General features: G+C 43.6%; 1 protein-coding gene across 1 annotated transcript in view; it reads left to right on the forward strand.

The window, feature by feature from the left end:
* Positions 1-14,305, forward strand: part of CEMIP (cell migration inducing hyaluronidase 1) — a 908,751-nt gene that overhangs the window by 792,385 nt on the left and 102,061 nt on the right. Inside the window, exons 19-21 of the mRNA XM_085644720.1 lie at positions 2,636-2,671; positions 2,752-2,907; positions 3,739-3,919. Coding sequence (XP_085500846.1) covers positions 2,636-2,671; positions 2,752-2,907; positions 3,739-3,919 — 373 coding nt within the window. The remainder of the gene's footprint in view (positions 1-2,635; positions 2,672-2,751; positions 2,908-3,738; positions 3,920-14,305) is intronic.

Consider the following 14,305-nt stretch of genomic DNA (forward strand, 5'->3'; position numbering starts at 1 on the left):
TCACTATCTTGGTGCCATTTGGAATATTGTTGAAATTAATTTTTTTAAAAATGTTACTGGCTACTCATTTCTGGGGTGATATAGATGTTGAGCGTCAGACCACTGGCAGGCCGTCGGTGGCAGTCCGTCCACCAACAGCCATTCAGTCCGACTGCAGTATTCTGATACTGGGGGGTTGGACCCTAAGCTGTCAGATGCAAGACCACTGGCTCCACCAGGATCATAGATCCTGACGCGGCGGGCAGTCGGAGCAGGGTCCCTGAATGGTGGCGGTGCCACGGCAGGCACTGTCGTCAGGACTGAAATATCCCTTTCCAACAGCGTTTTCATGACAGGAATCCCGCCTGGAAAAGGTTGTTGGAAAGGGATATGGGGGCCCCAAACAAGCCTCCTACCATCGTAGGCCACGGAAAAGTGGCCCAGAGGGCACATGTAGTACCCCCGCTCACCTCTGTGCACCTTGCACTGTGTGTCATGCATGACATAGTGCATGGGACAAGATGCACGGATGTGCAGAAGATGCTGCACGGTGAAGGCATGTGCTGCAGCCCTTTTCCATGACCGCATCATGCCCCGCCATGGTACCAATGCCTTTCCGACCGTCAGCCCAGCAGCCGAATAGGAATGTGGTGGCCGTGCCTCCGCATGCTTATTTAGCGGTCTCCCAACCACCACTATGGAGGCAAGCAGTCCGACCGCCCGGCATCAGAATGATTTCCTTTGTCTCTGTAGTTTCTAAAAGTTTTACCAAAAAATGAAAATGATCTTGTGCTGTCTTCTAGAGCTAGTGTTTGTTTACAAGGAGACTGGGAGGAGGAGCAACAATAAAGAAGGTGTCCTGTATGTGGCAGCTTTGGAAACCTGTTTTTAATGTTAGAGATGCTAATAAGGAGGAGTTTGACACTAAGGGGCTGATTTCGATCTCGTTAGGAAGGGCTCTGAACCACATTCGCTAAAAGCAAATCCGATTCGGAGCCTCTGTTTCCAACCAAAGTCCCCCTATCTAAACAACCAAGTATGATGCGAGTAAGTCGTCCATGTCGACCGAATGGGTTCTGAACCTGAAACAGTCAGTCCGAGTCATTTGGAGACAAATCGTGCAGCTCAATGAGGCTGTATTCTGAACGAGCGGGTACGATGCACGAGTCTGACAACCGTACCAACTCTGGGAATCTGACAACGGGGGGCCGTGGCAGGCCCCCTGGGTCCACCTAATCGGTCCAGTGGGGGCCCCATGGCTCCCCTTTCAACGCATGTACAGTGTTGTGGGCACCAAGAGGTGCTCGCCACAGGGTGCATGCTTTTCCCCACCCACCCCATTTTGCAATGCGATCCTGTGTTCGCGTACAGTACACAGTCTCCCATTGAATTTAATGGGAGTCCTAGCGAATGGAGTCTGTCAGCATATGGCTGCACCGTAATTGGTCATTGGGACTTCTGGAGTGCATTTCGTATGGAAAGCTTTCCGTAATCGACTAATCCGGGAGGCTTTCCTAACGAGATCGTAACCAGCCCCCTAGAGTGAAACCTCGTTAAACAAGCAACGCATCCAGCACCAAACTAGAAGGGGACTAGCGTCTAAGAATGTAATGCATTCGATGGAGCTAGCATTAGGGATTTTTGATTTACTGGTCAGTCTCTCCTTGGTAACTAAAGTATTACCCAGATAAGTTACACTGATTTGATCAACCATAGAACACCATAGAACAATAAAACATTGAGTGGAAATGCGCAAGCATTGGCAGGGTACATGCAGATGCTTTCAGAAGATGGGGAAGCCACCGAGCTAATTTGCAAAGTTTTCAACTGTTGACCTAAATGTTGCAGAAACATATCTACAACAGCATATTATCCCATTGAGCTATCTAGCCAGGGCACAAACCTGTAGTCTGCAGGTTGCATACAACACTCTGCAGCAAGCAGAGTAACATTTGAAGCTATTATGTGAAGATTCAAAGAAGTGACCAAAGATTATACATATTTACCCGCAGCAAGTGAAAAAGCACCTATTTTACCCGCATTGTAGCTTGAGGCTGGTTGGATGCACATAGCTATTTTTACAATGTGTCTTAAACATGTACCTATCTTATGTGGTATGTTGTGATGGCTAAAGTAAACCAGAGCAGAGTCCTCATCTGGTTTCCTTACTGTCAATATTTGTGGGGAAGAGTGTATGCAAACAATTTTAATACATTGGCAACGCATAGGCTCATTTTCATCGCCTCGACCCTCCTTATTTTAACGCCCTTTCTGTTGCCATCCTGCAGATATGTTTGTTCCTGGAGCATTTTATTTTTCATCAGCCCTGGCCAGTAGAGCCTTGTGTAGAGCCTTTGTGTAGTTATTGGTGTGCCTTGGTCACCCCTTCTCAATGGGATCAACCAGAAATAAAATGAACGGAACCCGATAAGATCCTGAGCGTTGGTAAACACACAACTTTGTAACTCCTTTGGATAAATTAATTCAAGATACGCACCTGTCCAATGGAGATTTTAAGCCCTAACTCTATCTATTAAACATAAATAGGTCCACCTGTCCACAAGGGTCCATTCGGTTCAGTAAAGATTTTAATGCTGAGAAAATGGTTAGGTTTTTAGAGAGGCTTTTCAGATGTTTCCTCTTTGCCTTCTTGCAGGTTTGCTGACAATGGCATTGGCTTGACCTTGGCCAGGTAAGAGCACCATTTCATTCTTTGTCGTGCTTAAACTTTGAACCTACAGCAGTTATGAATTTAATATTTTTCTCTCCAAGTGGCGGAACCTTTCCAGATGATGATGGCTCCAAACAGGAAGTTAAGAACAGTTTATTTGTTGGCGAAAGTAACAATATTGGAACAGAGACCACGGAGAACTCAGTGTGGGGGCCAGGAGGCATGGACCATCGTGGAAGGACACTCCCAAGAGCCCAGTATGTTTCTTAAGGTTTCAGTCAAAATGTAATGAGCTCTGCCCTCCGTGCAACCCGAAGGAACACTATGCTGTGTTTATGCCCTAATTCAAATGACAATAGTTGAACTGCAATGCAGTCTTTAGATAGGAGAATAAACGACCCATTCAGAGAGAACAACTGTATGTAAATAAAAAAGAATACAAAAAGCTTCTCTCGAACAAGTGGAAATAAATAGGCGTAAAAAGGAATGTGGCTAACATATCTGTCTATAGAAAGCTTTAAACAATCACTAAACGGTGTACATTGTACGTATATTAACCAATAATTGAACTCTTACGTGTTAAACTCTTAGTAGCCTCCTCAAAGCACTCCTCTGGTGGCTTACCAGTGCCTCCAGTAAGCTGGTCCTCTGTGACTGCTAGGTGGGCTTCAAATAGTGTTCCCTTAATGATTTAACTGTTCCTTAAATGATAGCCTCCTCCGTTGCTACTGGGATGATTCTGTGTGCTACTCCCCTGGAGGCTCCACAGATGTTCAGTGGACTGGTCATCAATTTCTCCTAGCTGGACATAGCATTCTCTATGCTTCTGCACAGCAACATTACGCCTTCTTTGCTTCCACCATGTGAAACCTCACACACCTCACCTAACATGCCCTATATAAGTCAAACTATAAACACCATTTTCTTTCTCCTTTCCACAAGTCATGTCTTTTTCCCCCACACATTTAAACACTCCCAAGCCTCCTTATGCCCACGCAACATAATTAGTCTTTTCACAAATGTCACTGTCCTGTTTCATTACTATTTATCTAATACACTTTCCCATCGTATTTTGTTATTGACTATAGGAATTTTCCAATTCGAGGAATGCAGATCTATGATGGACCAATCAGCATCCAAAACTGCACTTTCCGAAAATTTGTGTCCCTGATTGGGCGACACACAAGTGCCATTGGTTTTCGGCTGAATAATTCCTGGCAGAGTTGTCCCAACAACAACATTACCAACACTGTGTTCCAGGATGTGCCTGTGAGTTTTGCTTTCTTTTGCTGAAGAGAACAGAGTTAATGCTGCTGTTGTCTTGGATGTGAAGTGTTAGTTGAAAATGCAGAAGGTGATAATGGCACAAGAGGATGGATTTTTGACTCTCATTGCGCCTCTTTCAAATTCCTCCTTCCAACCACTATCTCATTACAAATTATGACCCTTCAGGCCTGCTAAAGCCTCCTGTAAATTGCACCATTTGTTCAGGCGTGCCTCCACAATGTCTGAATGCTCCCTGTCTGTGCTTGAGCATTGGCAGGAAGTGTGGCCTCCTTTTTGATGCAGAGTATTATGTAGTACCTACGGCCATGTAAGGGGTGAGTTTCTTTTTTCATACATTCCTAATTGGGCAACAGCCACCTTAAAGATTTTTGGTACAGCTGCCTCGGCAAATCATAGTATGTACCCCCCTGTTAGGGAAAACATAAAATGTATTATCCTGTTTAATCTTTATCAGAGCTTTATGATTCCAAGCAACATTGAATTACATGTTAAACTTGCAGAAATAGGGGCACACAAAAGCAGCTGAAAGCTCAACCTTCATGGTGTGCGCCAGTCGCGTAGTACCAAAATAAAGCTTGAACAAGCATTGTTCAGGGCCTGTTCTTTTCACTTTTAGATCTAGATGTCCCTTGCCTCTCACAAAAAATATTTTATGGAAAATTCAACATAGAACCAACCTGCTCCGTCCATTGTAAAAATTCCCAACAAGGGTGACTTGGTGAATGTTTAGTGAGCTAGTGCATCATAACAAATAAAACATTTGCTCATAGCCTTTGAAATTGTAGTTTAATTGCTAGTTTAATCGCTGGATGTTCGTAAACCCATACAAAAGCTCCTTCCTTATAAGCATTTCCGACGCAACAGGGAGACCCACAAGACCACTCTAGAGAGAGAACAAGAGGGGTTAGGTAAAGAGAGATGAGGTTGAGAGAGCTGAAATAGATGAAGGGGAGATACAGGGAGGTAACATTGTAACAGAACAGTGATCTCAGGAAGGAGTAGGCTAAAGAGAGATGAAGCATAGAGAAAGATGTAGAGAAGTAAAGGTAGGCACAAAAAGAGGTATACAGACATCCGAGAAATAGGTAGAAAGCAGTGGGGTAGAAAAAAGGTATATTGAAAGGGAGGTGAAGTAAATAGAGGTGCGGTAGAGAGAAGAATTAAAAGATTGTGGTAGGTGTCCTAAAGATGGAGAGAGAGGTACAGATAGAGGGGTGAGGGTGAAGATGTGAGGAGTAGTAAGAAGAGAAATGTGTAAGGAAGAGAGAGAAGTAGAGCATTGTAGATAGATGTGGCGTTGAACTAGTTAGTCAGATAGATGGGGAAATAGACATCCAACAAGATAGAGGAAGGGCAGAAGAAAACAAAAGTGAGGTAGAGACGTGAGAGATAGAACCACAAGGTGGATATAGATAGGTACACAGACTTAGAGAGAGTGGCATAGAGGAGTACCCAAATTACAGAGAGAGATGATAGAGTGAGAAATAGCCGACAATGCGAGACCTCAGCAGTAGAAAAGCAAAGGGTGGTAACGTGGGGATAGATCGAGTGAAACCGAAGGAGTTAGAGGAATTCAGGAAAGAGGCAGAGTGGATAAGATAGGGAAAGTCAAAGATGAAAGAGAAGGAGGGAAAAATCTTCCTACTGTCTTAGTCGCTCTTAGGGAGCCCTTTGGAAGGTGTGGGCCTTGGACGATGGCCCACCATTATAATGTCTTAAAAGATCTCAGAGATGAGCATGCTGCGAGACAGGGGGCAGTGACAGCTCACAGTACCTCATTCGGCCCTGAGGCAACATTGTCATGTGAATCCCTTAGCCGTCTATTAAATTTGCTGTTTTATGACACCAACTCATTCAATCACCGAGTATTTACCATTATCAATGAACAGACCAGCTTTTGCTACTGTTACTGATAAGCATTCCTGTGTTTGAAGATATGAGAATGTTTATAATTAGTGTAATATCTTTGCTGCTAACTAATGTTATATCAATTTAAATTTTGTGTATAGAATGCTTTTATGGTTTTAATTAACTGAATAAAGTACTTTTGCCTGACTGACTGACTGAAGAATATGAGTTTAGCTTAGACTTACTTTTGTACTACTACAGCTGTGCAGTCCCCCTTCTCATAGGAATTCACACTAGTGCGAGTGTATATACACAGACACACACACACAAACACACACACACACACACCCCCACCCATAAGCACACACAAAAACACCTTTTTCAAGACGATCATCATTACATAGAAAAGCCGTCTTCAGCCTGAAGAAATAAGCAGTCTAAATGTTAACTGGGCCCGAAGCGCACTGACTATGGTGGCAAAAATGTACAGAAAACGCGCCAAATCGTCAGCTGGGGTGGAAGACTCATGGCCCTGAACTAGAGCTTGGTGGATGGTGTAATGTCCGTCAGGGCGACAGAGCACTTGACTCTGCCATCCTGACAGACATGCCATCCATCAAATTTAGAGATGTCCGTGAGCTCTGTGGACATCTTTGTACATTCCATCGCAGTGGTTCCTGTCAATGGTGAAAAAGTTTGATCAGTTACTCTGTAAAGCATGATCACCGGCTGCTAAACTTTTCCAGTGTTAAATTTAAAAAAAAACAATTCCCAAAGCAGCAGTTTGTTTCAGAAAAATGTAAAACTAATGGTCCCCACACCATGGAAGAATTCACCTGGCCGCTCATTCTACATTGGGCCTGCAGTCGGAAGGTGTACCTGCAGTCAGGCCATCGCAGGAGTATGCTGATGAAGGAGCCAGAGTAGGCTCTGCCGTCAACACTCTGTTGGTCTGACCAGCTGTAAATCACGCCGCGAACCGAGAGCTTGGCGTAGACGGTACTCTGTTGCCGCAGCACCAGGGGAGTAGCCGTCTGCCAAATTTTATATGTGCGACAATCTGTGGACCTCACGGACAACAAAATCCATGGAATTATTTCTGCTAGCTCAAAATTAATTTAAGAACACATTAAATGTTGTTAATTATACGCTACTGTGCGCGCTCCGCCTTCTAATTTTAGGGATACTGCTGCATTAGCCTGTTAGTGCTTTTCATTATTTGCCTTATTTTAATTTCTTATGGTGGTGCCGGTGATTCAGCTATGAAATGAATCCTAAACAGCTTTCATCATAAACCCCATTTTTAGTTCTCAATAATTTAAATACTGAGCCAACAAACTCCTGGAAATTAAAGCTGCCAAATCATGTCGTTAAATTATATTTCTTGTGGAATTAAAACAAAACTTTCCCAGAAATATTGGGGGTTTGGCACACGACGAGGATTGTGTCATGTCCTGACTGAATTAACAAAAACATGACCTTCACACATAGGGGGTGATTAGGATGGCGGGCGGTTCGCCACCACCGGCCCGGTGGTTGCGATCCACCCGCCATCCCAACCTGATTTACCCCCCCCCCCCGCAGGCGGGGGGTATTGCAGTGGACGCAAAGTGGCACCGCCATCCATATTAGGATGCCGGGTTTCACAGGCCTTTCCATGGCGGCTTTGCCGCCATGGTAAGGCTGGCGGGGAATTACTTTTGGGCCCGTTGCGGGCCCCAGGGGGTTGGGGGCTGCACTTGGGGGCTACCTATGGTACCCCCCTACATTGCCATGCACAAGGTGGCAGGCACCGCGCGGTGGCTGCCACGTTGTGCATGGCAATGCACAGCATGGTACTTTGACATTGCGGCAGGTGCTGCTTACAGCAGCACCCGCCGCAATGTCAACAATGCGGAACGCGACTGCCAGGGTGGCGGCCGCATCCTAATTGGCGGTGCGGGACCACCGCACGCCTGGCGACCGGTCACAGCACCGCTAGGGTGGTGGGTGGACTAAAGTCCGCCTGCCATCCTAATAACCCCCATAGTGTTTGGGAATCAAATGTGTTTTATCAGAACACAATGTAGATTGTGTTATTTATTATTCAGAAGAAATGAAAAGTTGCATGCTGCGAGCATGCCTGACAGACAGTGAACACTTTTTCGACTGTCGTTATGGTGAGATTTTGAAACGTGTTAATGGTTGAGTTGTGCCTGATATGCTGAGGCTACACAATTGGACGGCATAGGTCCTGTTAAATGCCCCTCACGGGACCCTATCCTCCTGTGAAGGAGGTATATCTGGGGAGTAAGTAAGTAAATTGATACTTGTATAGTGCACTACTCACCCGCAAGGGTCTCAAGGCGCTTGTACGAATACCGCTGTGGAACCCATCCTGGCTTTCCCTGTGAGGTGTCCACTCCTGGGTGTCCACTCCTGGGCACCCCCAAAGTGGAGGCCAGGCATCCTTAGCGTTGTGGGGGCCGTTGTGGAGATTAAGCAAGCTATTGCCCAGAGTTGCAGAGTGGGACTCCATGATTGGAATAGGCACCGAGGCGAGAATTATCAGGTCCGTGGAATTTTGAGCCCAAGACCCGCCGAGGCGGGGAATTGAACCCTGGTCCCGGGCCAGACCTCTGCATCAGGGTCTGCCGCTCTAACCATTGAGCCACACTTCTCCACCTAAGTGGGAGACCTCTCCCTGTGACAGACGAAGGAGTGTCCATAGCAGGTTTCAGTCTGCTCTTTCGATACCACAGTGTGACTGCTTTTTGAGATAAGTATATAATATATTTATATTCGGACTCAGACCAGGACCACTGGCTTGAAATCACCACCTGCAATGCACACAAGGAGAAACTAGCAGCAATTCCCTCAAGAAAATTGTAAAAAGTCTACGAACTAAAAGATTGCCCATGCTGGAATGTGTTCTGTGTCCTCACCTAGCAACTCTCTTCTTTTGAACATCTTTCTTTTTGTCCTATGGCTCTCCATCGTCTCAATTCATCCTCTTTACCATCTACTAGCTTACTTTCCAATCAGATCGTGTTTCTTCTCCGCTGATGTGCGACTATTTTTTATCTATTGTCAATACTTTCATCTCTGTGTCTCATGTACCTCAACACCTTTTTTGCTTTTCTCTGTAACCTGGCCCACTGTTACTTTCGCCACATATCAGAATCTTACTTCCTGGGCTGTCCGCCATGTAACTTGTACGCCTATATTTTCCGTTATAACATTCTTCCTTGTTATGAAGGAGTCTTGCAGTGCTACTGCCTACACAATTTATGTTCCTTGTATATAGGAAACCCGCACTGCTTTTCCTAATGTTGAATCTGTTTTGTGCATGCGAATGAACCTGGATACTACCACACAGGATGTGTGAGGGAAATTCATACCCCTGCTGCCTGTGCTGTACATAAATTGTGTGTTTGTGTGCACCCGAGAGAAGACTGCCCATGTGGTCCCTCTTCTGTGTGTCTATCTGAAGCTTGAGAACGTTTTTTTTCAACAAAAGGCAAAATGATTGCTATTCGCGATGCTTTTCTAAATAGAACAGTGTGAGTAAACAACGAATCATGTTGCTATCCAGATCTCTTGCACTATAACTGTATGGAATGTATTCACCTATCTCATTCTCAAAGGTGAATAGCATTACACCATTCACATAAATAAAAGAAACAATGGTAATGCATACTTTCGCTTTTATGACATAATATAAATAAAAAAATAGTGTGATACAAAAATTTTGCAGCAAATATATTGTAGTCCTAAATATCGACTTTACATACTACTTACAAAATATATACATATACATGCATACACATGTATATATACATATATACATATATATATGCATACATATATATATATACATTCATATAAATATATATATATATAAATATATATATTTTCACATATCCTCACGCACAAAGTCCGTAAAAAAGGAGTCGCACTCAGGATTTGGAAAAGAACATGATTATTAATCAATGTAATAAATAATTATCAATAAAAAAACGATTTATTTCTTAAATAACTTTCGACACTATTCCCCTACAAAGCTACCAACCCACACTTAGAAGAATCAACCCGAGAAATTGTGATGTCCCTCTTCCAAGGCTGCTCCATCACTAGATGTAATAGAAAAGATAGAAGGGGTGGAGGTTTAGTTATTATTTTCAAAGATGATCGTAAAGGAACTTTTTTACCTATTGAGATCAAGGATAGCAAGAGTCCTCAATATTCACTTGAATTCTCTCCTACTTCTACATTCTCAGGCATCCTTATGTATCATCCTCCAGGCCTGGCGACACAATTTGTTCAGGCACTCCTGGAAATAGTTGCAGAATGTAGTCTCCAGAAAGCACATTTTTATGTGCTTGGAGACCTCAATTTACACTTTGAGGATAACAGTGCTGTAACAGCTACTAGGTTAGCACAAGATGTTACAGCACTTCAGCTAAAGCAAATTATTAAAACACCCAAACTCAGTGGTGGTCATCTTCTTGAGCAGGTTTTTACAATAATTACAATTATAGCCACAGAAGACGCATCCCCAATTTTATGGTCAGAGCACTACATAGTTCCCTTCTGGATATCCATTCCTAGGAATGGTAAAATCAGCTCCTTCCCCTGAAATCCAGACGGGTTTGGTCCAAACTTAGTGTGGGTAAAAGGATGAGTTCTCTAGATAACCACTTGATGGTAGGTGGTGCTAATGAACCCAAGAGAGGGGTCAGAAAGACTGAGGGGAAAAGGAAATATTAAACACTCTCTAACAGAAGGTCGTGCCTAACCCAACCATGATTGTGGGGAAAAAACGTTTTTTTCTTTTAGTTACCCTCACACACCCTAGTGGTGTCATGCTTCATCATTGGGTCACCCTGACCCCTAAAAGTCATGGTGGGCTCAACTACAGTGTTGGGAGCTCTTATAATATATAAATGACAGAGGGGGTTTAAATAAAATACCTCAGGCAGATCCCCAGTTTCCCTTTATTTTTGGTTCTGTCTGGGTAATTAAGATAATTGAAAATGGGTCTTTATTGGAGTTTTATGGTCCTAAGACCCTAGTGCCGACATGTTTCAGTCCAGAGTGGCCGTAAAGGTCCAGGACTTTCTTCAGGGCTAACCAAAGACCCCTCTATGTGAGTGTGAGAAATAGGGAAGTCCCTATCCTGTCAGTAAGAAGGGGCAGAGTAGCTGCTCCGCATGAGATGTTTTTTTTTTTTTAAAGTGTGTGTCAACTGCCAGGCTACATCTGAAAAGAGAAATGCAGACAAACACCTAATAAAACATCACAGGCAGATTTGCTGCCGTGCTCACAAACTCATAGGGTTTGTGATTTCGTGCTCACAAACCCATAGGGTTTGTGATTTCGTGCTCACAAACCCATAGGGTTTGTGAGCACGGCAGCAAATCTGCCTGTGATGTTTTATTAGGTGTTTGTCTGCATTTCTCTTTTCAGATGGAGCCTGGCAGTTGACACACACTTTTTTCAAAAAAAACATCTCATGCGGAGCAGCTACTCTGCCCCTTCTTACTGACAGGATAGGGACTTCCCTATTTCTCACACTCACATAGAGGGGTCTTTGGTTAGCCCTGAAGAAAGTCCTGGACCTTTACGGCCACTCTGGACTGAAACATGTCGGCACTAGGGTCTTAGGACCATAAAACTCCAATAAAGACTCATTTTAAATTATCTTAATTACCCAGACAGAACCAATAATAAAGGGAAACTGGGGATCTGCCTGAGGTATTTTATTTAAACCCCCTCTGTCATTTATATATTATAAGAGCTCCCAACACTGTGGTTGAGCCCACCCTGACTTTTAGGGGTCGGGGTGACCCAATGATGAAGCATGACACCACTAGGGTGTGTGAGGGTAGCTAAAAGAAAAAACCTTTTTCCCCCACAATCATGGTTGGGTTAGGCACAACCTTCTGTTAGAGAGTGTTTAATATTTCTTTTCCCCTCAGTCTTTCTGACCCCTCTCTTGGGTTCATTAGCACCACCTACCATCAAGTGGTTATCTAGAGTATTTTTTGTGAATATAATTACTTGTAGGGGGGACATACTCTACTTATAACTACCTCTCTTACCCTTCAGGTGACTGGAACGTTTCCAGCATCTTTTCGTGTTTACCCGTAAATGGATGAGTATTCATAATGAATCCGCCCCATCCATGAAGGGAGACATAACGGAAATGTAAACCAATTTTGAAAACTGGCTAATGGAGCCTTTGAATCCCTTAGTCCAATTTAAACCACTAAAATCCAAGCGGGCTAGTGGCCGGGCTATGTGGTACACTCCCGAGCTTGCAGAACCAAAGAAAGAGGCTAAAAATTATCTGGAGAAAATTGTATGACAATCTGAACAAAGAAATTTACAGAAAAGCTACGAAAACCAATATACCAATATTTTATAAGGGAGGCCAGAATCTCCCATTTTAATACTAAAATAGAAAATGCTAACAATTCCTTTGAGAAATTGTATAGGACTGTAAGCAGCCTAATGAAGACAGCTGTATGTAAGACAGACTCCTCTCCCTCTGTTAATCACTGTGATATGTTTGCAGATACCTTTACTAATAAATTAATACATATCTTAAACTCCCTGCCAAAAATCGCAGCACTGAGTCCCCCCATTTTAGAGATTCAGTGATTACAGCCCAACTGAATTCTTTTCTTGCCTTAAACATGGAAGATACAGAAGGGATTCTAGCTTCTATAAAGTCAGGCTCATCGATAGATCTAGCTCCACCAGACATTTTCATAAAAGGTGGCAACGCTATCCTACCAATATTAACGGACATCTTTAACAATTCCCCGGTCAGCGACAATGTTCCTCCTACATGGAATCATGCCATAATGAAACCTCTACTAAAGAATACTACAGCTGATCTGCTTCTGACAGAAAACTGCGGACCAATCGTCCTACTTTCCGTTGTATGTGAAGTATTGGAGAAACATGTCAATAAGCACCTTTCCAGCTCTTTAGAAAAGCATTCAATCCTCCATCCCACAAAACGGGCTTTAGACCAAGGAGCAGCGCTGAGACCATTCTGCTACCAGCCAGAGAGGAACTCCAGGACATTTTGGACCAAGGTGGCCCAGCAGCCATGATTATGCTTGATCTCAGGGCAGCATTTGAGACTGTTTCGCCCCCTATTCTCAGTCAAAGGATGAAGGAAGCTGGAATTACAGACACTGCCCATAGTTGGCTCGCAGCTTTCCTGGAAAAGAAAGGCTTCCCTGTCTGCGAAGAATCCCCCTTTTCTGCCACTTACCCCATTGGTTGTGGTGTTCCACAGGGCTCTTCCCTAAGCCCCACACTCCTTAATTTATATCTGCTCACCTTGGCAGATATAGTGTAGGCACACAGCCTTGCACTTGTGTCATATGCTGATAACACACAACTTATTATAGCTCTCACTTCAGAAACTGGGCTGGCATCCTTACAACTAAATTCATGCCTAAAGCAGGTCAGGGACTGTGTCTCAGACAGTAGTCTTGAACTCAAGTACCTATTGGTACTCGCAAATTACGCATGCAATCTCACATTCATTCCTATGGGCCTCTAGGCCCATAGGAATGAATGGGAAGGCATTCTTTAATTGCGACTCGTAATTTGCGACTCGCAATTAAGGAATGTTTGGGAATCGCTAATTTTATAGCGATTCCTACATGCATAGGCTTTTGCAATTCCTTAATGACGATTCCTTAATAATCGCAATTAAGGAATCGCAAAAGCCTACATGTGCCCCTATGGTTTTAGCTGGACAGTGGAAACTCAACCCAAGAAACTGTCAGCAACATGTTTCAGACTGTTGAGAACTTTAAGAAAAGTAATTCAGTGGCTCCTTCTAACATCGAAGAGAGTGGTCATAGAGGACTTATCAACTCTTGTCTCGATTATGGAAACATACTCTTTTTGGGAAGTCCAAAGTATGTTATAAGACGACTGCAGGTCAGCCAGAATGCTGCTGCATGAAATCTTCACAGACTCCCGAACCACTATTCAGCCGCCCCAGCCTTAACGGCCCTGCACTGGCTTATGGTGCAAAAAAAAGATCTATTTTAAAGCTCTGTGAATGTCCCATCAGGAACTACCGGGAAAAGGCCCCTCCCATATTCAGCTACTTCTTATCCTCCACATTCTTAGGAGGATTCTATGATCTGCAAACTTAGCGTTGATGACACTACCCAAGATCAGAAAGGTGAGATGTGGGGGACGATCCTTTGCATATCTGGTTCACAAGTTATGGAATAATCTCCCCACCATCCTTAGATTGGACCAACCAGAAACCACCTTCAGGAAACTCCTGAAGACACATCTCTTCTAATGTTAGCCCTATCAGATCCTCTAAATAAGTTAAGGAACCAGCAGGTGTTTCTGTCTGGGAGGCCTGAACGAGTAACCATGTTGATAATTAACAAGTTCATTAATAATTATTTAATACTTGATTATTACTTAATTAGTTAATTACTTAATTAACACCTCAACCTATACCCCTACAAACCTAGCAGCCCGCAACTG

Source organism: Triturus cristatus, chromosome 3_1 (genome assembly GCF_964204655.1).
Source record: "Triturus cristatus chromosome 3_1, aTriCri1.1, whole genome shotgun sequence".
Taxonomy (NCBI): domain Eukaryota; kingdom Metazoa; phylum Chordata; class Amphibia; order Caudata; family Salamandridae; genus Triturus; species Triturus cristatus.